Source organism: Cucurbita pepo, chromosome LG11 (genome assembly GCF_002806865.2).
Source record: "Cucurbita pepo subsp. pepo cultivar mu-cu-16 chromosome LG11, ASM280686v2, whole genome shotgun sequence".
Lineage (NCBI taxonomy): Eukaryota > Viridiplantae > Streptophyta > Magnoliopsida > Cucurbitales > Cucurbitaceae > Cucurbita > Cucurbita pepo.
The window spans coordinates 6793744-6819922 of record NC_036648.1 but is presented as its reverse complement, the minus strand read 5'-3'; the positions used below and the strand labels follow the sequence as shown (position 1 = coordinate 6819922).

At 35.8% G+C, this 26179-nt stretch overlaps 4 protein-coding genes across 17 annotated transcripts; 2 read left to right on the top strand and 2 right to left on the bottom strand.

Moving 5' to 3' along the window:
- The first annotated feature begins 933 nt into the window (after positions 1-933).
- On the top strand, positions 934-1672 carry LOC111805664 (UPF0057 membrane protein At2g24040-like). The gene is made up of 2 exons (XM_023690819.1): positions 934-1120; positions 1293-1672. Exons 1-2 carry the CDS (start codon positions 1031-1033, stop codon positions 1437-1439), a joined length of 237 nt encoding a protein of 78 aa, XP_023546587.1. The 5' UTR covers positions 934-1030; the 3' UTR covers positions 1440-1672.
- A 2654-nt stretch (positions 1673-4326) lies between these two features.
- On the top strand, positions 4327-6282 carry LOC111804858 (F-box protein SKIP1-like). The gene is made up of 2 exons (XM_023689662.1): positions 4327-4741; positions 5471-6282. Exons 1-2 carry the CDS (start codon positions 4416-4418, stop codon positions 6039-6041), a joined length of 897 nt encoding a protein of 298 aa, XP_023545430.1. The 5' UTR covers positions 4327-4415; the 3' UTR covers positions 6042-6282.
- A 1660-nt stretch (positions 6283-7942) lies between these two features.
- LOC111806087 (translation initiation factor IF3-4, chloroplastic-like) lies at positions 7943-12677 on the bottom strand. Its single transcript, XM_023691441.1, has 9 exons — positions 12295-12677; positions 12152-12191; positions 11952-12011; positions 10671-10723; positions 10262-10317; positions 10130-10163; positions 9837-9909; positions 9637-9729; positions 7943-8328 (listed from the first exon to the last, which is right to left on the bottom strand). The coding sequence occupies exons 1-9, from the start codon at positions 12600-12602 to the stop codon at positions 8149-8151; spliced, it is 897 nt and encodes a 298-aa protein (XP_023547209.1). The 5' UTR covers positions 12603-12677; the 3' UTR covers positions 7943-8148.
- A 1263-nt stretch (positions 12678-13940) lies between these two features.
- Positions 13941-25946, bottom strand: LOC111805223. Of its 14 annotated transcripts, none has more exons than XR_002816631.1 (8): positions 24013-24579; positions 20286-23922; positions 19413-19532; positions 18429-18545; positions 18247-18336; positions 15984-16091; positions 14383-14566; positions 13941-14290 (listed from the first exon to the last, which is right to left on the bottom strand). XR_002816631.1 is itself a non-coding variant. In XM_023690181.1 (8 exons), exons 2-8 carry the CDS (start codon positions 23772-23774, stop codon positions 14438-14440), a joined length of 3609 nt encoding a protein of 1202 aa, XP_023545949.1. In that variant the 5' UTR covers positions 23775-23922; positions 24013-24583; the 3' UTR covers positions 13941-14437. The 14 variants fall into 14 exon arrangements, 13 of the variants coding, with proteins under 13 accessions (XP_023545949.1, XP_023545946.1, XP_023545947.1 ...); XM_023690181.1 differs by having other exon boundaries at positions 13941-14566; positions 20286-21474; positions 21919-23922; positions 24013-24583; XM_023690178.1 differs by having other exon boundaries at positions 13941-14566; positions 20286-21225; positions 21439-23922; positions 24013-24580.
- Between the last annotated feature and the right edge of the window lie 233 nt (positions 25947-26179).

The following is a 26179-nucleotide window of genomic DNA, read 5'->3' as shown; positions in this document are numbered from 1 at the left end:
TACTAAATATCTTTAACAACTATCCATTCTTTTAAGTATTTCTCAGTCATCATACTCTCATTCGAAAATGATTTCGGTTCATTCATGTACTCTTTGTTTATTCGAGCATCACAAGGCTACTAGAGGGTCACCAGCTAACCTTCTAGTAACAAAAAGCTTATTATAATTGACTCACATATGTATCTTAGTTGGTTGTGGTTCAAACACATGTCACCCGTCACTCACCCACATATGTATCTCTCCCACTTTTATCTCTCACTTCACACCTTGGAACGCACGGTTCTTATAGAGAGAGAGACGCTTTCACATCTTCTTAAGCCAAATGACAAATGATTGGGAAGATGAAAGGTTTCTTTTTTTAGGGTACCCCTGAGAACAGATCCAGTGGAGACGGGGTGGGGCCTGTAGCTTAGAGGATTAAAGAACGTGGTTACGAGCCACGATGTCAGGGGTTCGTATCCCTCCTCGCCCACAACCAGCCAAAAAGGGAAGGACTTTTCCCGTATGAAAATCATGATCGGGATAGCGGACCCAAAGCTATGAAACTTATCTTTTTATTTTTTCTTTTCCCTTAATGGGTTAAGGGCGAGTTCGGATATAAATTAAAGAGTTAATTAGGCAGAGAATTAACTAAAAAAAATCAAAAACATTTTTGTAACTTTTAAAAGTTTAATTAAACTCTTTCTAACTTTTTTTTAAAAAATTAAAAATACTCTTAAAATTAATATCTTTAAATTTAAAAATAAAAAATAAAAAATAAAAAAATGGATCACTTTCAAAGCATGAATTATTGACGTGGATATAAATAAAATTATAAAAAAAAAAAAATTTGTAAATATAAATAAAGAAAAATGATTATTTTTAACGTGTTATTATAAAATTATAAAAATATGAAATGATAAAACAAGTGGAAGAAAAGTATTGGATGGTCAATCGGTTATAAAAGCAATAACAAAATGCAGTACCTCCGCATTGATTGAATCAACCACTCTCTTCCACAACTCTCTCTGATCTCTCTCGAAGCTCGAAAATGGCGAACGGATGTGAGATCTGCTGCGAGATTCTCATCGCCATCCTCATTCCTCCTCTAGGAGTTTGCCTAAAGCACGGCTGTTGCACGGTAATCTTACTTCTTCTTCCATCTCTCTGACTCTCTGTAATTTCGCCCAATCTGAACTCCTGGTGACCTAAAACAGCCGACGAAACTTCTCTCTGATCTAAATCAGATGACGTCGATCTGGACTAGGTTTTGGTTTTCGGTCTAATTTTGTGTGGAAATGGTATAATTGCAGGTGGAATTTTGTCTGTGTTTGATTTTGACTCTTCTCGGTTACATTCCGGGGATCATTTACGCACTCTACGCCATCGTCTACGTCGATCGCGACCAGTTCTTCGACGAGTACAGGCGTCCGCTCTATTCGCAGGCGTCGGCGGTATAGAAACCGGTTTGAATCTCTTCAACTCTGTGTTTAGCCTTTTTCGAATAAGGTTGTTAAGCTTTTGGTGCTCATGTAGCTTTTGGATTGGATTTCATCTACATAGATTTGTTCAGCTTTCTGTTTCTTGATTCGGTTGGATTTAGATTTTGTTGAGACACTGTATGGATGCGTGGTCATGAACTTAGACCTAAGAAGTTTGGAATAATTTGGATGGAGATGAAGGTTGAAACAAATCGGGACTGATGAAACGTCGGCAATGGCGTTTTGAAGTTCCTTAGCGTAGAAATAAATAGTTGAGGCGTCCTTAAAACCTTCATAATTTTAAAATTGCTTTAAAAAAATAAAATAAAATAAGACATATATAAAATTATGTTGATTTATTTTAATCATATATTTAACAAAATAGACATATATTTCGATTGAGCATGAACTTGTATTAACATTTAAAATTATATAAAATTTTGTATAATTTAAATTATATATTACATTTTGTATAAAAAAAAATAGGAAAAACCATGGTTATAAAAGAATTATTTAAAATAAATTAGAAACAACAAATTATGATGAGATAATATTAAAAAAAACTCTTTTTTTTTTTAATTAAAAATTTAAAGATTTATAGATATTATTTTTGTATAAAAATTTAAAATTTTAGCTGATTTATTATTAAACAATTTTAAAAGTTTTTCGATTCGACAATTTTAATGCTTAATTTAAAAAAAACAATTTTAATACAACTTAGCATTTGATTAAAAAATTATCGTTCACTATTTAACTTTAATCATTTTTTAAAAAAAGAAAAATTATAAAATTGATTAAAAATCTATATAGTTTATGTGGAAAAAGTGGTATTTATATCGTATGCTAATCCAAATTATTAATTAAAAAAATGTTTAATGTTTGGTTACTAAATCTATATTTGATTTAAAATTTGAGGATGGGAATGTGCCCTATAAAAATATATATATATATTCTTATATCCTTGTCGGATTTAGAATGAGCCCTATAAAAAAAAGAAGCTAAAATAATTCATAACATTCCAAATGGTCCGTGATAAGAATACATAGTCATTCCAAGTGAGATGCCCAAGATAAAAGGAACGGGAAATGAATCAAAAAGTGTAACAACAATTCTTAATTCGAAATGCAGATTCGTCTCTTGATTTTCTACCTAAAACGAAGCCTTAATCTTGATTTTCTACCTAAAACGAAGCCTTAATCTTGATTTTCTACCTAAAATGAAGCCTTAATCTTGATTTTTTTTACCTAAAACAAAGCCAGGATGAAAATCTAAACGAGAAACTCGGTCGGTGCGTGTATAATGTTGAACACAACTCACTGTGGAAACATTCGCACTCTTTATTAACACCAATTGAGAAGAAATACAACCATGATGAAAATCTAAACGAGAAACTCGGTCGGTGCGTGTATAATGTTGAACACAACTCACTGTGGAAACACTCGAACTCTTTATTAAGACCAATTGAGAAGAGAATACAAGACACTTTGTAGAATACTTCTACTTTTGTAGAATACTTCTACTTTTGATTGTTTTTGGATTTTTTTAGATGAATAACGTAGGTAGGGGGGAGAGGTATTTATATGAGCTTAAACAATTTAAACAATTTAAACAATCTATATAACCAATCTAAATCTAGACGTACGAATCTAGACCTAACAAATCTCAATCTTTCTCCTGAAATATCTGCTAAAATAAATACACTTATTGGGCAAATATATATGTGGAAAGATAGGATGGGACACAATGTAATGAAGTGAATGAAATAGACCCAACAACTAAAAAGACAAAGAGAGGATGTCAACATTTGACATTCACATGGCCCTAACAAATGTGACCATCTTCTCATTTACTCTTTTTATTGATTCAAATTTTTATTTTTATTTTATTTTATTAATATCGTTCAAGTATTTTAATATTTTCCACATATCTGTAAGACCTCATAACCTCAACCTTGTCGAGAACACCCTCATGGAGGTACGTAAATCATTATGTGAAAAAAACTAAGTTTCTTTCGATATTTTCAACGAAACTATAAGAAACGCTCAAGTTTGATGAATTTGATACATATGTTGTGTTAAAATACGAAACTTAAATCTCTTCATCAGCCCAAAGCTGAAAAATTCGAACGTAAAGTATTATTTTAAAAAATAATGATAATAAAAATAAGAGAGAAAAAACAATAATAAACACATTAATTTTTCTTATTTTCTTAATGACGAAGCAAGTGAGATGGAACATAAAATAAGAAATGAGATTATAATCAAAGGGATTTTCTTGATCCAATCACGATAAACTCTCAATTTTTTATGGAACAGGGTTTGACTTTATCACGAGTGGAGATTTAAACATGGAATAGGGTTTGACTCTATCACGAGTGGAGATTTAAACGTTCTACTTAAAAGGAAAGAAATCAACATTTCTACTGATATCTTAGCGGCTAACATATCAGAATAATTTAGAGAATGATCATAGGTTTATAAGGGATACATCTCCATTGGCATGAGGCCAAGGCCTTTTGGAGAAACAAAAGTAAAATCACGAGAGCTTATGCTCAAAGTGTACAATATCATACCATTGAAGAGAGTCGTAGTTTCTAACATGGTATCAGAATCATGCCCCTTAACTTACCATTTCCTCAAGTGTTGACAAAAAGTGTATTTTGTTCGAGAGCTCTAAAGAAAGGAGTCGAACCACGATTAAGGAGGGGTCAGTCAAGGGCTCCATAGGCCTCAGAGGAGGTGCTATGGTGTACCTTATTCGAGGAGAGGAATGTTGAGACGGAGTCTCACTCACATTGACTAATTAAGAGGATGATCATAGATTTATAAGTCTGAAACGACGCGGCTGAAGCCTCTTTTGTAACATGGCGGGCATCTCATCAAGGGGAGAGAGATAGAACTCTTTTATTGACCTCATAGCTTTCTGTATTCCTGAATTCCTAAGGTCACCCAAGAAATGGCAGAGCCATCGTGGGCGGAGCTGACGCAGGAGTGCCTAACCAACATCTTCTCTCGGCTAACCACCGAGCAGCGGTGGCGCGGACCCATGCTTGTCTGCAAGCTCTGGCTCCGCGCCGCCACCGACTCCTCTCTCTTTTCCCACTTCAACCTCGAACCCAGGTTCGACTCCACCCCCACCGAGTCCCCGGCCTGGTGGTCGCCCCAATTCGAGGCCAAAATTGATTCCATGCTCCGATCTGCCGTCCAATGGAGCCTTGGATCTCTTTCCCTTATTCGGATCAGACACTGCTCCGATTCATCTCTCCAATTGGTCGCTCAAGGGTAATTAATTCACTTCTTCTTCTTTAAATTTTAGTTATAATTATTATGAAGCTTTTATTGTTCAATTAGGGTAAAAGATTTCCTTCATTGTTCGGTGTTTTTCCCTCTTCAGCAAGCACTTTGCTCGTGAATTTTATGATGAAGTCAATTAAAAACTATCACTAGATCTTTGCATCTGTTTTAACCAATCAATGTGCAGTTCTTTTAGAATAAAAATTGTTGGATAACACATTCAAGATAGGAACGAAGGATTTCTTGTTCTGGAAACATCCTTTTCTTTATTCTCTTTGGTTGGTCCTTTTCTTGTTAGTTGGATATGCAAAACTTTAGCATAACTGTGAATTTTTATATAAATGTTGCTATAATATCATGAGCATTCCTTATAAGAGCGTGGAAACCTCTCTCGTAGATATTGTCCTCTTTGAGCTTTTTCTCAAGGTTTTAAAACGCGTTTGCTAGAGAGAGAGGTTTCCACACCCTTATATGGAATGCTTAGTTCCTCTCTCCAACCAATGTGGTATCTCACATATTAAGATAGATCGTTGTTCCAATTATGTGGTTGAAATTTTTGAACCGGTCGATCGACTATGGATCATTCCGCAATTTCCAAGAGCTTGTTTGGATTGACCTTTGAAGGGTTTTAATAAATGTTAATCCAAAAGACTCTGGTCATGAGGTTTGGGTTTTGGATAAAATTGATGGCCTTCAACTTACTTACTTACATTTTAGGTGTCCAAACCTTGAGGTTCTTTCCATCAAGAGCTGCGCCAATGTTACTGATAGATCAATGGCTAAGATTGCTCTTGGTTGCCAAAAGCTCCAGGAAGTAGATATCAGCTACTGTCATGAAATCTCGAACGTATCTTTGTCGTTAATCGGCAAGCATTGTCCAAATATCAAGACTCTAAAACGAAACTTTTTCAACACTTTAGATCCTTCCCAACAAAAAGGAATTGTCCCTGACAGTTATCTAAGTGCTTGCCCACAAGATGTGGATTCAGAAGCTGTGGCTATTGCAAAATTCATGCCCAACTTGGAGCACCTTGAACTCTGTTTCTCTAAACTCTCTGCTAAAGCTCTAACTTTGATCTGTAAAGGATGTCCAAATCTCAAGTACTTGGATCTGTTTGGGTGTGTGAACTTGACAAGTCGTGATATCGTGAATGCTACGTCGAGTCTGGAGAATTTGGAGATTAGGAAACCGAATTTCTATATTCCGAGGTCGGTCTTTCACACCGAGAGGTATGGCCATTGGAGGTTATACGACGAGAGATTCCAAACAGATATTTTCCGAATTTGATGGAGGTTACAGTCAAATGCAGGGTTAATACTCTCCTAATTCAATGTGTATCAGTGTTGTTTTACTAAGTTGTACAGTTCTTAATTGAGCTGAAATCTGTACTCTCTTTTGAATTTGTATGGTGGATTGATGCGACACAAGGTTTGTATAACTTATAGTTAACAGCAAATGGGTTTCAGGTTTAACCTTGTACATCCCTTCATGTTATTGTTTCCAAGATTGTCGGAACCATTTTTCTCTATTCCTCTCAAACTCTTATCTCAACTTGTATACCTCTGAGAGTGGCTGGATAGTAAATATCTGTTTGTAAGGTTTTGATTTAGCCTCAAGTTGAAAACTTAAATTTGAAATCCTACTTCTCGAGGTGGTCTTAGGATCGGGGAACGCTCAAAGCTCTTGTTTCCTTGATTTTTACAGGTTAAATTACAAGTTTAGTTTATAAAACTTTGAGATTTGTGTCTATTTGGTCAATCTCAACTTGTATACCTCTGAGAGTGGCTGGATAGTAAGTATCTGTTTTTAAGGTTTTGAGTTAGCCTCAAGTTGAAAACTTATATTTGAAATCCTACTTCTCGAGGTCGGGGAACGCTCAAAGCTCTTGTCTCCTTGATTTTTACAGGTTAAATTACAAGTTTAGTTTATAAAACTTTGAGATTTGTGTCTATTTGGTCACTTAACTTTTAAACGTGTCTTAATGAGTTAATATACTTAGATTCTTGATAGACTCGAAAATTTAAAATTTTATTTGAGCCGATAGATACAAATTTAAATTTTATATCAAAAGTAATCTTAAACTTTCTATTTTTTTTTTTGTCTAATAGATGAGTTTATAATTTTTCTAAGTTTATGAACTAAATTTGTAATATGGTCTTCAATTTATTGTGTTTATATTCACGAGTGTTTGAGTCACAACTTGCATGCATCTCAACTATTTTCATATTTTCACGTCTCAATTATATTTATAATTACTAGTTTTATTTTTTTTTAATTTTGATATTTTTATAAAGTTGTACTCATTTTGTACAAATTATTCTATTTTATAGTAACATTTTCTCTTCAAAGTACTTAAAAAAAAAAAAAAAAAAATCAGTTTCTTAGTGTTTTAAATATTATTTAGAATAAATTGTAAAAATTATTTATACTAATAAAAGGATCAAATTTAGTTAATTACTTTCAATAAATTAATCATTGTCAATTTATAGTTAATGTTCACAAAAAGAATATTGGGATTATTTTTAAATTTAAAAAATATATTCACCTGAAAATTAATTTGGTATAATTTAACTCCTTTTATTTTATTCAATTTAAAAAAATACCATTGAATTAGCAATAACTATTAATTTTATGATTTAATCAACGTGGGCTAATAGAACGAGTTTGAAAGTAAATAGACTAAAATAGTATTTCATCGTTTAATTTTTTTGAAATTATCGAACCAAACTAACTTCTTAGAAATATGAACTATGAAACTAAACCAATTACCGTGTGTTACACAAACATCAACTCCACTCAAGGACAATTGTCTTACCCTACTACATTTGGTTGCCAAAAAGACTCGTACGATATTAAATTTTAAGTAGGTAGACAACGTGACTTGAACTTTTCCTATAAGCCATTTATTATTTTTATTGTTTAAGAATGAAAGTCGAGTAAGGGGAATTCTCTCCATAGAGTTTTTCATCGAAGAGAAGAAATTCCCAAGAAGCATAGAGGAAAGAGTTTCGCAGGAATTGTCTTGAGTTCTTGTTAACCCGTGACATGAGTGACCGTTGACCCTACCCCTCATTCTTTTATGAAATCATGGAGTGGTCAAGTCTCTCAACACGTAAAGGTGTCCCGGCCAACCTATGATATGATAGCTAATAATCACTCTCACTATCCTCTTAGGCACTAAAAGCTAAGTTTGGAGCAAACTGAAAAGTAAGCTCAGAGATATGGATGTTTTTCAAAAGAATGAGTAGCACATCTGATTTCTAAACATTCCTCTAAAAAAAAAAAAAAGGATGAACAACAATCTGGTGCATAAGATTAAACAGGACATTATACATTAATCTGTCAAATATCTCTATATGCTAGAAGTAGATTGAGATTGTTGTGACTAACCCTTCTATTTTTGGCTTAAGCTCGGCGCTTCCGGAGCTTCGACAGCGGCCGAAACTTCATTAACTGCAGCCGGTTTATCTTTTTTCTTCGGGGGTTCTTGAGACTTTTGAAGAACAGCCTTGTTAGGAGCTAGAACAATAAATACATTCCTGTCTCTGAAGTTTTTGGCCTCTTCAGTTGCAAGCTGTGCATAATAAAGTATTGAGAAGGTCAATGGAGAAGAGAGATAATAACAGAAGGTATCATGTTTACATTCAGTAAATAAATAAGAGAGATAAAAAGACTCGAACGAAAGAAAAAACACTAAAAATGAGCAATGTGATCAAAATGTTCTGAATCGGTACCAAGTGTCACGGTCATGCTCGTCCAGGGTGGTACCAAGTGTCACGGTCATGCTCGTCCAGGGTGTGTTGTTCGTGACTGCATGCCCATCCCATGTCAAACCCTTTATTTAGTTTCATGTTGTATTGTCTTACTATTGTATTTTCTGTTTTGTACGACTACTCGGCGAAATCGCCCAAAAATGTACTATAGGGGGTATGACTAGTTGTCAATCAACTTCTCCCACTGATTTTGTATGACCGCTCGGCAAAATCACGTCTAGGCCTGTCAGACCTGAATCGCCGCAAAATGTACTATAAGGGGATGCGACTAGTTGTCGGATTCTCCCTACCCAAAAAGTTATATGTTATTTAAGCCGTTGTGTTGCCTTTTGCTTGTATGTTATATAACATTGCTTTCAATCTCTCTCAATCTGGTTTTCAAAATCTCTCTGTCCCCATTTTCTAAAATATTCTTCTCAAATCGAGGCGAGAGGCTTGAGCATACGTTGCTCAATCGTAGGCGACGCGAATACAAATTGGCTTGACTCACTTGGTGTTGGGAAGTGAGTGCCGCACAATCGCAAAGTTTGCTACCAAAAAAAGTGCGATTGTGACACCAAGCAACCCCTCTAAATCGCCAAAAAAGCCTCTAATTGATCCCACGTTAAATATCACACCTCTCTTTGGATCTCCATCAGTATAGATTTCTTAATTATTCGTTAGGCCTTATCTTGCTTGACTAGAGCCCCTTCCTAGATTACTTAGGCTCTCGTTGAGATTTTGGATAATAATAAAGTAACAGGTCCAAACCCCATTTTAGCCACCTATCTATGAGATTTTCGATAACAAAATCTCATGAATGAGTTCAAATATTGTAGGTTAGACAGATCGTCTCCTCATATCGGTTAGCGGATGTCTGTTACAAGCCTGGAAACTCACATGCCACAGACCTTAAGAAAATGGTTAAATTGAACAGGTTTAGAAACTGTTCTCCCTGAAGGTACAATCGTTTTTCATGGGGTCAGACATCAGAGATAAAATAGTTCAACCAAGTGTCTAAAACTACACTTTCAATTTTCACTTAAAAAAATAAGGAGCATCATTTTTCTCTAGTATTACCATGATGAACAGATATTAAAGGTGGCACAAAACTGATAGAACATGAGTACCTCCCCGAGCTCTTCCTGGAAACGTTTGACGAGCTCAATCGCTATTTTTCTGAACTCGTTTTCACGACCCTTCAAGTTCACTATAACTTTAACCTACAATATTCGTTACAAGATTTCCAAAGTGATGCAAACAAAATATAACAATATATTTGGATGCATGAAGAGAAGATAAAAGATATAGAAAAGATTCCTGAAGAAACCTTATCTCCATCTTGCAAAAACTTCTTTGCAGCTCTCAAACGAACAGAGTAATCATGTTGGTCAATTTTATAACTGTGCAATAATAATAGCAACCAGAAGGTTGAGATTGAGAAAAGGAACGTGTGCAGAATTATTTCTGAAATGGCAGCAAAAAGCAAGGAACAAAAGCCTCTCATGACTCTTGGCTTTGCAGGTTGATTATTGATCTTAGAAGTCATAAGTTCAATAGGTTGAGAAGAAGAAGAAAAGAAAGGAAAACTCCAAAAAACAAAGCAATTGAGGAATGTGTTACCCCATTTTAAGCTCCTTCAAATCCATGCGAGTTGCTAACATTCAAAACCACACATAGTCAGTATCTTTCCCCAAATCTGAAAGGTTTGTGAACCAAATAAATTGTGCAGACTCAATTAAGAAAGAGATTCACCAGCACTTTTCTTCTGTTGTTCTCGTTTCTTCTTTTGTAGATCGTACCTATACTTACTGAGAAAGACAGGAAAAGAAAAATCTCAACATAAAAGGAACAAAATTCAACAAGGAAAAACGAATGTGACCCTTTAATTCTCCCAGTGAAAACATAACAATCATCATATTTTTCATTGTTTCTCCATTACATTGTACCATGTTTCCATCTCTTTAGTATTTTCATATATTACTTTCTCAAGAACATTTAATTGAAAGTGAAGTATTAATTGAAAATAAATCATCTCAACGGGTTTACTATAAGAACTAGTGTAATCATTAAAGTTCATCAGATTGGCATTGGACTTGAGCAAATACAACTTTTTCCACAAGCAGAGAGGTAATGGGAAGAACAGAGTGAGAAAGTGGCATACCTGTAATCCATTATTCTGACAACCGGAGGATCTGCATCAGGGGATAATACAACCTGAATGGAATTGAAAGAATTAGCTATATCCAACACAAAGCGACAAAAGTACATGGTAACAGCTCAAGCCTACTGCTAGTAGATATTGTTCTCTTTGGACTTTCCCTTTCGGACTTCCCCTCAAGGTTTTAAAACGCATCCTCTAGGGAGAGCTTTTCACACTCTTATAAGGAATGTTTCGTTCCCTTCTCCAACCGATGTGAGATCACACATTAGTTGGAGAGGGGAACGAAACATTCCTTATAAAAGTGTAGAGACATCTCCCAAGTAGACGTGTTTTAAAACCGTGAGGCTGGCGGCATATGTAATGGGCAACAAAGCGGACAATATCTGCTAACAGTGGGCTTGAGTTGTTACATACATGGTTTCCAGGAAAATAATAGTCCATGACCATCTTTATCCATGTAGTAAACAATACAGACTGTGAAACGGATTCGTAAATTGCATCAGCCAAACTTGAGTATGCAGACAACTAAAATGCTGATTGCTGAGAAAGTTTCAAGTCTTGTGTTGACAGAGAGAAGTTTCGTTGCCGGTTTACGCCCATATGGAAAGAAATTACAATTTTAAATCGGAGCAAACAGTAAAATTGGCCTAATACACAACTCTGAAATGAAAAACATTCACCATGCGAAGATTCTTCTAGTTATGGATGAACTGCTATAACTTAGAACTATAATTTTCAATTATAATTACCATAAGCTTTTGATTCCATGCTCAGTTTTATATAGAGAACAGTTTATTGAAGATAAAAACCAAAACCCAAGTGACATTAAACAAGCAGAGAGTGAAAAAGGAATTAAGATTTAAGATCAACATCAAGCTGAAGCTAAAAAGCACATTCTCAATTTCATAGTTTCAAAAGAAACCTGAGCTATGTATTTTGTGTTGAACACAACTTTTTGTGGGAAACACTCGCGCACTTTATTAACATCAATCGAAAAGAGATTACAAGACACTCTGTGGAAACTATTGCTGCACTCTGTGCTTTGTATTTCTTGGGATGAAAACCTAGATAGGGCGGAAGGGTATTTATACTAAAAGCTATACAATCTATTCCTAAAATATCTAGATCTTTTTCCTAAAATATCTAGGTGTCTGACCCTATCAGGCTAGTGATGATATTTCAACATTTTGTCCTCGCACAGTGTTAAAGTTTGGAGCAAGGTTTCTTTGGAATTCATAGACAAACAATTATTTTAACAACGAATGGTACAAGACGACGTACCAAATCGAGTTCGGCATCCTCAGCCATTTGAATCGCCTGGGACTTTGGCACAATTCCAACCTATTCATTTCAAGAAGATTAAATTTCCAAACTAAGGCGCCTCGCATACAAGTTTCGAAATGTTGTAAATGGAAACAGGAAGATAGACAAAAATTGCCTTTCCCCAAGCAAGAGCTATTCAGGCGGAACAAAACACCTACCATATTCTGCTGTTCATCGATAAGCCTCACATTATTCGACCTATACAAATCAGTCACAAGAAAAAGCAATAAAGAAAATAAGAACTCGGAATCAAAAACAAAATTCATTCGTCATGTAACTCTTGCATGTATAAGGCACAAACCTGATGGAGGAAACATCGAGAGCAAGAGAATCTTCAGAGCGTTTAGAACCCGTCGGTCCTGAAGATCGAGGAGCGCCGCCGTATCGAGCAAATACAGAAGTACGAATTGGAGAGGAGACAAGACGCAGAGAGTTGGAGTTGTGAAGGCGGAATCTGAAGGCATTGGATTTGGAGGAGGGGAGGGGTAGAGGGAAAATTGAGGTTCGAAAGGGAGTGGCGGAGGAGGAGGAGGAGGTGGTGGCGGTGGCGGTGGCGGAGGATTGAGATGAGATAGATTTGAAAGGGAAGCGGCCGGAGAGCCCAGCCATGGAGCTTTGAGCTGAGGAAGGGGGGCAGTGGAGGGTGTGAATTTGACGAAAATTAAAGAAATTCGAAAAGAAAATTAAAAAATCTTATCCACAATACTTCTGAAGTGGACTCTAACCGTTTTCTTCCTTTTTTCCGTTGATATTTTCTGATTTTTTTTAATGTCATTTATTTCAATTTTTATTTGTAATAAAAATAAAATATTAATATGCAATTCCTATTTATTTATTTTTAAATATTAAAATTCGTAACTCAATTTCAAAATAAAAAATAATTCTGAAATTAAATAAATATATAAAAAAAAATTATTTGAGTGAGTTAAACTCAACTATATATATTTCTTTATTTATTTAAATTCAACTCAACCTAAGTTGATAAAAAAATTCAAAAATTAAGTTGGGTGGGTCGGGTTTCTTCAAATCATTAATTTTTTTTTATACCCCTATTTGTTATCATTCTTTAACGTCATTCAAGTGAAGAATTTAAATTCAACAAAAACCAATCTAAGAAACTAACCAATATGAAAATACTAGTAAATTCGATACCAAGAGTAAGTACTCGTCTTTTCGTACATAATCAATAGCTACTACTAATGATAAGGAAAAAAGATTAATTTGATTAATAAGAAGCCGTTTAAATTTAAAATAATAACTCAAATAGTAAAACTCTTAAACACGATGTCATTAAACTAAATTCTAAAGAAAGCTACATTTAATCTTATAAAACTTAGCTACTAATTCGGTAACCACATACCTGGCTATGACCGGACTTTTTCTTTGAGATGCAGAGATCTATTGTTTATTATCCGAAGAAATTTACAGAATCTACAACCGAAACCTCATATACCAAAGTTATTCCTTGTTACGTAATGGTTTATTCCTCTTGCAAGGAGTCGCATAGTTTTCTCCTCGGAAATCCTCACTTATATGAAATGATTCATATTCCAAGATATGCGAGGAATCTATTATATATTTACCTAACATAAAACATAGAATACAACATGAATGGTAGAAAGAATCGGTCTAATGCCTACCATTATGCTACATGTTCAACATATTCTAAAATTTCGAAAGAGCCTATGTACCATAGATTAATTTTCATATCTTTCCAAATCTGAGCATCCCGATCAGGCCAAGCACCATAAACTTCGAAGTATTTCCTTCTCAAATCAACTTTAACTTTTTCATTTACTTTGGGCAGTTTATAATCTCATATTAATCTTTTGTACCACTGAAATTGTAATCTGAACCAATTTCATCGGATATCTAAATGGCAATATTGTTTACTCTTCAAATAAAAAGAATTCAAAGCCTACAATACATCTTTGCAAGAACATCACCTGGGAACAATGACCTTTCATTGGTGTGTTAGACTTGTTTTTGTTACAAATCATCCAATTGATTGAGATCAAATAAATAAGCAACAACATCACTTTGTGTAGCGAAAATCAACCATACATTTACATCTCGTGATTTTCATTTATCGACTGAACTATCACAAACCTTATTCGAGTATTCTAACACAACTAGACTTCCACTCGAAACTAAATAGCACGAAATAAAAAGAGGGGGGGGTGGGGGGTGAGAGACAAAAAGAAAGTGTCCTAACCTCATACATATGAACTAATTGCCATCTTCACTTTCATTTGCACTGTAACACTCCTATTGGGGGCTGCTGCTATTGGAATGACCTGCATTTTCTTTCCAATATATATGCAGCTGTATATATATATGTATATATATAAATCAATCAATAAATAAATAAATAAATAATCAAATTTACATTTAAGATGGATGAAGCAAATACAAGTGGCATTTTGGAGGTTACTATGTTGTTGTTAGCTTCGTTGGCGAGGGGTTAAGAAGGTAGTGTGGTAGTTATACTTATGGGGAAGAAGATTGAGAGTTGTGTTTTCCAAAGATTGCTTCATTTGAATGAGATGTGTCCTAAGACTATGCTCTTCTACCTGTTTCAATGCACAAAACAACAAATCAAAATCAAATATAATTCTCAAGAAACCAGTTTAAGCAAGAATTTTGACATTTTCTATCTACGTGAAGATGGAGTTTTTGGAGGATGAATATATGGATGTTTGGGAATTGACTACAAAGAGAGTTCTTTGATTTTGTTCATGAGAAGTAAAGAATATTGTGTGCTCTAGCTTTTGAACTCAAGGACTCGGTCGTATGACCTGTAGAACAAATCCTGTTCAAGTAGGGTCGATAAAGAAGATTGTGTGCTTAAAACTATTGTTCGCTANATGACCTGTAGAACAAATCCTGTTCAAGTATGGTCGATAAAGAAGATTGTGTGCTTAAAACTATTGTTCGCTAAACCAACACGTTTTGGTAACAAACAAGTCATACAAGGATATTTTCGACATACCGTTAATAATCTCATGGTTTTCGGAGTAAGAACACTTGTTGAAAGATAACTTCAAAATGTTTTCATACAATTTCAGTGAAGAAAGCAGAAAAAGTTTTCATAACATTTCCAAACGGATNAGGATATTTATTAAGAGAATTGAGAAGAAACAACTTTAAAAAGAACGGTAACTTCAAAATGTTTTCATACAATTTCAGTGAAGAAAGCAGAAAAAGTTTTCATAACATTTCCAAACGGATCTTGGTAGTCAGCTAAAAATTTCCAAACAGAACAAATTTCCATTTTCTTGCCATTCATAAGCTAACAAAGATTAAGAAAATCTATATTCTTAGATTAGATATGTAAAGACATTTTCTAGGAAGCTTGCCAAAATGAACTAGCTTTCGAAGTGGTGAACTCTTGATTCACTTTGAACCCACACGTTATGTTATTTCACCGTGAGTTCCTATTCTTATGCAAAATTAGGATTTACATTAAATTTTTTTCGTAACCTCAAACAATCTTCAGGAATAACAGAATATTTTACACCGCTCGTGCAGTAGGGTTGTAACAGTCTAAGCTCACAGTTAGCCGATATTGTCCGTTTGGCCCGTTACGTATCGCCATCAACCTCACATTTTTAAAACACATCTACTAGGGAGAGGTTTCTACACCCTTATAAGGGATGCTTCGTTCTCCTTTCCAATCGATGTGGGATCTCACAATCCACCCCCCTTGGAGGCTCCGCGTCCTCGCTGGCACATTGCCCAGTATCTGGCTCTAATATCATTTGTAACAGCCCAAGCTCACCGCTAGCAGATATTGTCCACTTTGGCCCGTTACGTATCGCCGTCAGCCTCACGATTTTCAAACGAGTCTATTAGGGAGAGATTTCCACACCCTTACAAGGGATGCTTTGTTCTCCTCTCCAAATGACGTGGGATCTCACAAGTGTCGCGTGAGATTTGTGAGATAAATGGGTCTTCCTAATTCTAAGAGCAGGAAAATATTGTTCTCACCTGCATTGCTGTTGTTGAAGCCAGCAATGATTCACATTCATCTAACATTGCTTTCTCTTGTGAAGCTACGGCCGCAAGTTCCGAAGCCAACCCATTCATTCTCTCCACCTATAACACAGAAGAAGTTTTGATAGAAAATGGAGTGTCAAGACAACAATATGTATTTCAAACTGACAGCAGAATTCAAGATATATGCTCAAACCCAAGGACCATAAAGAAATATACTAACTCAATCTGTAAGAGAGTATAGTTAACTCCGCAAAGAAATCAGCTTTAGTAAATCATTAGATGACTGAAACGAATAAAATGAAGTTTTCCTTGACGTCAAACATATGCTGATATCTACGACCCTAAGACATGGGGTGTGGTGTAGCAAATGTTGAAAGAACATTTGAGGTAACGGTGTCAGTGGACCGGTTTGGCTAGCCTTTCAGCCACGACTGACGCCCACACAACTCATCAATCGAAGATGAAACTAAAAACTGAGCTCAAACTAACCAAACCCCACCAAAAATCAAAACCAGTCTGACTAACTAATTTTCATTTTACAGTCTATGAAAGTTTAAATACTATATTTAGAAACTTACAAAATGTCTATTTTAGCTCCCTCAATTTTAAAAAGTAATCATTTTGATCCTTGTTTTTATTACGTTTTTGACAAATTAATGAGATAAGTGTGATTCAAGCCACAAAAGTTAGGGAAGAGCATTGAAGAGTGGAAATTAAATGGAAAAATAGCATAATAAGAACTAAAATAGTCGGTTTTTAGAAAGGTAAAAGAGACTAAAATAGACACTACAAAAGTTAAGGGACCAAAATGAAGCAAACACGAAAGTTCAAACCAAAATGGATAGTTTAAAATTTTAGGGACTTTAAAGGGGACAAATTTAAAAGAATAAGGACCAAAATAGAATTTAAACCTTTTATGAATCTGATCATATCAATATTTATTGCTTAAACCAACTTAACTTATTAATTTGGTTGATACTTCTGGGATTTTTTGGTTTTTGTTTGCACCCCACCCCTAAAATGAGGCTCATCTCGAGGGAGTTTGTCAAAATACTTGCATTCTTAAGATGCATCAATTTGTCAATCGCACAAGATGATCTCGAATCCAAATAGGCAGATGTCTCCATTTGTCAAATGAATCTCAAAGGAGTTTCTTTTATAAAGAATGAAATTGAGCCTTTTGAAGCAAAATAATTGAAAATACAAAGGCATACAAAAACAGACCTAAAGGGAGTTCAAAGTCTAGCTAAGTAGAAACAGACTTCAATTCAAAAGGATAAGACCTATTTGATAATTACATAATGTTCGATACACTAGCATCTACAAAGAGTCGTTAAACCTAACAATAGTCCAAACCTCTTTCTAGGACCTCAAAACACCTCAAAAAAATTACGTCATCCTAAAAGCGAAAATTAAAAAAGAAAGAAAAGAAAAGACTTCCCCCATCATAGAATAATAATGTTTAGTGTACGCCAAGCAGATCTCAAGCATATATAAAAATATGATTCCATAAAGACTGAGCATGAGCAAACTTAGAACTCCACAGGAGTGGTCAAACGCAAGTCTACATAAGGTGTACCACAACAATCCCTGCAAAATGCATCTGGATGTGGTCCAAATGATTCACTTTGGCAAACAATTGCCACAAAAAGAACTTGACCTCCTCTGAGATCTTGTCCTTCCAAAGAGACGAGAATGGAGAGGCTCTAGGATAGATGGAGGGACGTATAAGAGATTAAAAAAAAATCATTAAAAGATTTTTTTTCTTTTAAAAGAAAAAACTTCATAAAGATCCCTCAGAAGGGTTGGGAATCCAAAAGTGAAGATCCCCCCCCCCCCCCCCCCCCCNGTGTCTCCCTAACCAACAAAAGACAGCGGAAACCCAAACATAAGGAAGAGAACGAACCCGAGGAAAGCATAGCAGAGACCACATAATGCAACCACAAGGTAATTGATAAGAAATGTATCAAAGTGAGCATAGGCACCGATCAACAATTTTGAAGATTCATTTATAGCACAATCATGCACTATAAAAGTCCAGGGAGTTTTTGTTTAGTAAAGTTACCACGACAGTTAAATATTATACAAGTTTTCTTCCAAATTCCTATCTGTGAGTATAATTCATTATCTGTAAGACTCATTCATAACATAATAAACCAATAATAGAAAGTCTCATTACCGAACATGTAAAAGAAACGGGAGAACACATTAAAAATATCACTCACAACTTCAAAACAATCAGTTAAAACCTCACCTGTGAAAGCAAAGAGCATATGGAGGACGCCATTACTCGCATCACGTTGAGAGCAGAGCCGATTGCACCTTTCAATGATTCAACATCTGCCTGCAAAAGAACAAATCTCTATTCTATGAGACTGAAACTAATTCAATAATTGAATATTTCAAATTTGAAAAACTTTTTACAACCTAACATACCGTTGCCCCTGCAGTTAATGGAACTCGGAGAGTGTTTGCTTTAAGATCTAACAATACACCTGACAATGAATTGATATGGTCTCTCTCAAGTGAATCCCATTCATCAAGGTAGGACATCTGGATTTTCATGATTATAATAGTTTACATTATATTTTGACAAAAGTAAAAGTAAAAAATTAAAAATGAGAACTAAATGTCCTCCAACAAGATAACAAAAAAAAAAAAAAAGTCTTTAAAACATTGACCTAAGTAAAAGCAACGAAATAAATCATATCCTAACTTTCTTGTTTCTCTTTACTTTCCTCTTGTAATTAGCTCTCGACACAAAGCAATATCTTCATCCCCTTAGATAAAATTAAAGACAGGTCTAAAACATTCATGTTATTCAGTGTTATAGATTGACAATGTTCTAAAAAAATTGGGCGTTCACTCAAAAGCTTCACGTACCCTTCTCAGATCAGAAGAGAAAACAACATCAGTTAAATTTGTCTTCAAAGCCAACAACTAGCTCAACAATTTGGAGATATATTATCAATGTAAGAATGGTAAGATAAAATAATTTAGCTATTCTGCATAGTATAGCAAACAATAGCTAAATGCCAAACTAAGAGAATGACCCCAAAGCTATTTCATAAAGAAGTTAGATATATAGGGGGTGGATTGCCCTATCTTCTGACAGCTATATTGAACTTGTTCTTTTTGCAGTTTTATCCTGGTGTAAATGACATATACATTAATTTTTACAGCCCCACCATCTTGTTATCGGATGGAGAAGTTTTGTAATCAACCCTTGGTGGTTTGAAGGCCCTTCCTACCGTTAATATAAATCATGGTATATGAAATTCCGCTGCAGTGTCGATCTACATGTACAGTTCAAGAGAGAACGAACAAATTTTATGCTGAACAGTGAGAATTTTCTAGACAAATCAAGAATCAAAAGGTCACTTTTTCTATCATAGCGTATAAGTTAAAGAAAGGACTTACTTGATCGTTCATGATTTCATTCAGCTTAAGTTCTAGCTTCAGCATATGGAGATCAATTCTATTTCTGGTTACTGAATCCCAAATACGTATCATAGCCTTCCAGACATTACATAGCGTTCTCTGGGCAACCAGAAAAAGGCCAAAATGTTAACTAGTCATCCACGGGGAAGTTTTGACACCATTGACAACTACGAATGAGACACAAAGCACCAATTCGCAGGGAGATCCACAATAAATATCATGAAATAAACAAACACATACAGGATATTTCAATTTCAAAACTAACTTGATAGCAACTGTTTCTTTTTTTTCATACAGATTTTCTATCTATAACCAACTGGAGAAAAAAGAATTTTCTAATACAAAGAAAATATTACTCGGAGTTGAATCACAAGTAATTTAAGTTACTGACACATGTTAAAAGGTATTTACTTCTCCCTATTGAACAGTGGAATGATAGTGCATCAATTTTGGAGTCGTCCAACTGTCAGGATGATTAGGCATCATCCAAAAATGGTTAAAGGGAATTAATCTTAAATATAGGATATAATACATAATATATGAGCTAAATAATAAGAAAGTTTAGCTAAGGGATACAAAATATTATAAGTACCGCAACCTCTAACTCTGAAAGACACAATGTTCTTTTATTACATCAAAAGATGAAGGAGAACCATGTACTTGGTTACAAATATAGCTATATGAGCAAAAGAAAACGTCCCTGGGCGCTGGTGAAAAGTTTATGTAACTTAATAGTTTTAGAACAATACGACCGTCACATTATGATGATAACAACCGTAAGCAAAAAAGGAACTTCAATCAGATAGATAATAAAGAAAAAGTTACTGAATTCTACAAATGTAAGATGCACACCTCTGCATCAACTTTATGCATGTCATGTATAGCTTCTGCTCGTGCATTGGAAAATCTCCATTGCATATATCTATTATATAATAGCCGCATCTGGTGAGAATCTTCGATATAATTAGCGCCCTTTTTACCCTTAAAATCTGCAATGAAACTGAGCACCGAAGTTGAACTATTGGATTGAATGGAATTAGTTGGTCTGATTCGAGATGGACTGACACCCCTAGGAGGAGGAGTTGATGGCCTTGGACGGGCTGGACTTGATCCTCTAGAAACAGAGGATGATGGCACTGACGTTCTAATGGGCGAAGGTAGACGCAATCCAGGTAATGTCAAAGACTGAGATCTGACAGCTGGTGTTGATTTTAACCTATCTGGTAAGCCGTTAGAAGCAAGCCTAGGAGTTCCTGGTGCCTGCAGTGAACAATCGTCAACCATATTTGTTTCATCTTCCATTCTAAGACCATCATTGGAAGAATCATTATCAGAGATCAAGAGTTTATTTATAGAATCAGATGAACTTCTCAATAAAGGTAACCCAATTTCTGGGTGTGGTCTCGGAGAGCTCTGAATTATTTTATCAGTAAGATCCACACTTTGACTTAATGCATTTAATGATATCTTCCTACCAATTCCTGATGCCTGCAATGAACAATCGTCAACTGAATTTGTTTTATCTTCCATTCTAAGATCATCATCAAGTGGAAGAATCTTGGAAGAATCATTATCAGATCTCTGCAAGAGTTTGTTTATAGAATCAGATGAAGTTCTTTTCAATGAAGGTAACCCAATTTCCGGAGGTGGTCCAGGAGAGCTCTGAATTATTTTATCAGTAAGATCCACACTTCGACTTAATGCATTTAATGATATCTTCCTACCAATTCCTGATGTCTGCAATGAACAATCGTCAACTGAATTTGTTTCATCTTCCATTCTAAGACCATCATCAAGTGGAAGAATCCTGGAAGAATCATTATCAGATCTTTGCAAGAGTTTGTTTATTGAATCAGATGAAGTTCTTCTCGATGAAGGTAACCCAATTCCTGGAAGTGGTCCAAGAGAGCTCCGAATTATTTTATCGGTATGATCCATGCTTCGACTTGATGCATTTAATGATTTCTTCCTACCAATTCCGGATGCCTGCAATGAACAATCGTCAACTGAATTTGTTCCATCTTCCATTCTAAGACCATCATTAAGTGGAAGAATCCGGGAAGAATCATTATCAGATCTCTGCAAGAGTTTGTTTATTGAATTAGATGAAGTTCTTCTCGATGAAGGTAACCTAATTCTTGGAAGTGGTTCAGGAAGGCTCTGAATTATTTTATCAGTATGATCCATGCTTTGACTTAATGCATTTAATGATATCTTCCTACCAATTCCTAATGCCTGCAATGAACAATCGTCAACTGAATTTGTTCCATCTTCCCTTCTAAGACCATCATCAAGTGGAAGAATCCTGGAAGAATCATTATTAGATCTCGGCAAGAGTTTGTTTATAGAATCAGATGAAGTTCTTCTAAATGGAAGTGGTCCAGGAGAGCTTTGAATTATTTTATCAGTATGATCCACACTTCGACTTAATGCATGTAATGATATCTTCCTACCAATTTCTGATGCTTGCAATGAACAATCGTCAACTGAATTTGTTCCATCTTCCATTCTAAGACCGTCATCAAGTGGAAGAATCTTGGAAGAATCATTATTAGATCTCGGCAAGAGTTTGTTTATAGAATCAGATGAGGTTCTTCTCAATGAAGGTAACCCAATTCCTGGAAGTGGTCCAGGGGAGCTCCGAATTATTTTATCACTATGATCCACACTTCGACTTAATGTATTTAATGATATCTTCTTATCAATTCCTGATGCATGAAATGAACCATCGTCAACTGAATTTGTTTCATCTTCCCTTCTAAGACCGTCCTCAAGTGGAAGAATCTTGGAAGAATCATTATTAGATCTCAGCAAGAGTTTGTTTATAGAGTCAGATGAAGTTCTTCTCAATGAAGGTGACCCAATTCCTGGAAGTGGTCCAGGAGAGTTCCGAATTATTTTATCAGTATGATCCACACTTCGACTAAATGCATTTAATGATATCTTCTTACCAATTCTTGATGTCTGCAATGAACAATCGCCGACTGAATTTGTTCCATCTTCCATTCTAATACCATCATCAAGTGGAAGAATCCTAGAAGAATCATTATTAGATCTCGGCAAGAGTTTGTTTATAGAATCAGATGAAGTTCTTCTCAATGGAAGTGGTCCAGGAGAGCTCCGAATTATTTTATCAGTATTATCCACACTTCGACTTAATGCATTTAATGATATCTTCCTACCAATTCCTGATGTCCGCAATGAACAATTGTCAACTGAATTTGTTCCCTCTTCCATTCTAAGACCATCATCAAGTGGAAGAATCCCGGAAGAATCATTATTAGATCTCGGCAAGAGTTTGTTTATAGAATCAGATGAAGTTCTTCTCAATGAAGGTAACCCAATTCCTGAAAGTGGTCTAGGAGAGCTCCGAATTATTTTATCAATATGATCCCCACTTCGACTTAATGCATTTAATGATATCTTCCTACCAATTCCTGGTGCCTGCAATGAACAATTGTCAACCGAATTTGTTCCATCTTCCATTCTAAGACCATCCTCAAGAGGAAGAATCTTGGAAGAATCATTATTAGATCTTGGCAAGAGTTTGTTTATAGAATCAGATGAAGTTCTTCTCAATGAAGGTAACCCAATTCCGGGAAGTGGTCCAGGAGAGCTCCGAATTATTTTATCAGTAAGATCCCCACTTCGACTCAATGCATTTAATGATATCTTCCTACCAATTCTACTCGTCCGCCTCTGATCTATAAGCCGGGTATGCAAGCCATCAATTGGCTTAGAATTCTCCAGCTGGTCAGGCACATTCTTTCCTTTGAGAGGACTCCTCTTTCGCTCTGGTGTAGGTTTCCTTGAAACCATAGGCGTTTCAACCAGTTTGTGAGCGAAATTTGACGACGGCCTCAACGTCCGATCAGAAGGAGATGCAGGGACTGGTTTTTCCTTCTTACTAACAGGAATAGAAATTATGTCAGACTGGAAAGAGACATTCAAACTCCGCATGGTCGAAGGCCATAAACTTTCCGCCGATCGACCGCCTGCTGTTCTCCTTGAAGACAATCTCAAATCAGAAGATAAGTCATGGTCCGAAGTTGATGGACTCGTCGGGGAAGGAGGCGTGGAAGGCCGTTTCCTCTCAGCCGACAGGGCTCTTTTCTGCTCCAATTGGGAGGAAGCAGACAAAGTTCTGGAGGCGTGCGGCGACTGACAGCGCCGAGGGGAGGAAGGGGCTGAGGGAATAGGTGACTTGTATCTAGAACTAACTTCCCTCGTCCGAGAGCGACGAGTGGCGAGTACATTGCTTCTCTCAGCCAGACCCAGTGCAAGCCTCGGGGTTTCCCCTGTTGAATGATTCCTTATTGAATCTGATTCAAATATATCCATCCACACAATCAAAATGAGACCACATCGATGAAAATCTTCATATCAGAACACATCCGGCGATCATGGATTTCTTCACTCATCCCGCAATCAACTGAATAATACCAACTGCAAAAAGGGGAGAAAGTTCTCTGCATCATTTCTGTCACTGCTGCACAACCAAAAGTGAAAACGGTACAGATTGCTAGAGATTATGAAAAGTAAACCCCACAAACAAAAAGAAAAGGAAAGAAAAGCATACATCTTTACACACCCCAGATCTAGTTGAATAAAAATCTGGTAATAACAGCAAAATAACGCAAATGGGTGCTTCCCCTTCAAGAAAACCCCAAACCGAACGAGATCAAGCAATAACAAGGAGGTCAGGAACGCGTTACAGAACATTTGATATAATACAATGGGTAGCGGAAAACAGCGAAAACTGCCACAACGCGAATAAGCAGTTACAGTGGGAGGTTGATTTTGGTGGTAAACCACACTTAGCGGTTATGGGGTAGAGGTCCCCTTGGGACTTGAGGGAGACCAGGGCAAGTGGGTTTTAGTCTCTTCAGTGGTGGAATTGTAGGATACGTCCTAAGAGGGAGTGCACTGTAAATGACTTTTAAAATACATTTCGGGCCATGAGTTTTTTCACGGGAAGGCCAAGGTCGGATGGGATGGAAATAGGTTTCACACTTAACCTACTGCCTACTCATCTTCTTTCTCTGTACTCTTTTTCACCAAGAAATGACAGCAGCTTCAAAACTGGCAAAACATAGAAAATCTCTCTCTCCCTCTCTCTCTCTCTCCCTCTCTCCCCCTCTCTCTCTCTTCTCTCTCTCTCTCTTCGGCCTTGATGTACGATTGGGTAAAAAGAAGGTTCTATCTAACAACTTGACCTTCATAAATGATCAAAGTTTTAACAAAACTTAAAACTGTTTTTTTCCTTTTGTAATCATGGATTTGTAGATGGTAATTTCAATATACACTTGATTCTGATCTTGAAAAAAAGTTAGGAAAAGCAAATCTTAAGAAAATAGGTTCAAAAATCACTCAAACACAAAAAACTTCTCTGATTCTTACTCTTAACCTATCTATTTGTTCTTATGTCCAAGTTTACAGACTGTTCAGCAGATAAAATTAAACGACACAATTTGTTTGTGTACACGAAGTAAAACTTGGTGTTACTATTATAATGGCAGAACTTCGAGGTACAAAAAATTGCCATCCCCATGAGTTCTACAAAAGTTTTCAAACAAAATCCGAGAAAGATAAAAACTAAGCAGAAAAATTAGTTACATAGGATTTAATTGAAGAGTTCTAAAGAGAAAGATCTTCAGAAGTCGATTTAGAATCGTGAACTGTACAACAAAAGAAGAGCGAAATTGGAAACTGTTTACGGGATGAGAAATTCTCAGAGATAAATCAGAGGTGGAGGATGTCTGTAATTTGAAGGTAACAGATTGTGTTTGATGGAGTAGAGAAAGTCTGGTTTCCTACTGTTCATGACAATCTCTCTGCAGGAAAAGTTCAAAGGAATCTCAGAGATAACCTAAAGGGAGAGACAGAGTTCGTCCGACTCCAAAAATATTCAGAATCTCTTTACTAAAAAACAACGTAATCGACAGTGAGTACCATTAACCAACCGTCTTCAATTAAAAATTTCGCTGTCTTTTTCCTCATTCGGTGATCCACAGAAAGAGGACGAACCAGATGAGCGAACTTCCTCTTTCGATTACAAAATGGATCAAAGAAAGAAAGAAAGGGGAAAAAAACGCCTCAATTGCGACAAAATTGCAATCTCTTAAACCAAAAGCATTTCCGTAATTCCTAAAATTTCAACAACCAATTTATCAATCGATTCACTCAAGAATCTCCAATCAAAACACAAAAACAACCAGAAATCAAACTCTAGAAAGCGAGTGAGAGATTTCTCACCTACGAACTGAAGCTCCAAACTCCTCTTCCAGTGAAAACAAATCAACCAAGAACATGACAACGAAAATCCAAATCACCTCGATCTCTTGAGGAATTCAATCAACCACAACAGGTAAGACGAATCGTCGAAGAGGCAGAGATTGACAGCAAAATCGTCGCCAGCCGTCAGATCGTTGGAAAATTTCAAATTCGTTAGTGGTCGACGGAGAGTGAAAGTAAATCAACGAAATTAATAATAATTAAAAAGAATTTGAAGAAATTTATTGGGAAGAAATGAATTAAGAAACGAAAAATTTAATAATTATTATTAATTATTAAGAGGGAAAAAACGGTTTCAGTTGGAAATTTCGCGGTGGGGACCCGCCGGTGGTCGTTGCTTTGGCGCCACCACCTTTATCAGCTTCCAATTTTTATCATTTTTCTAATTAATAAAAATACTTCTAAAAAAAATATTAATTCAAATATTTCAATTATATCCAAACACCAAAAAT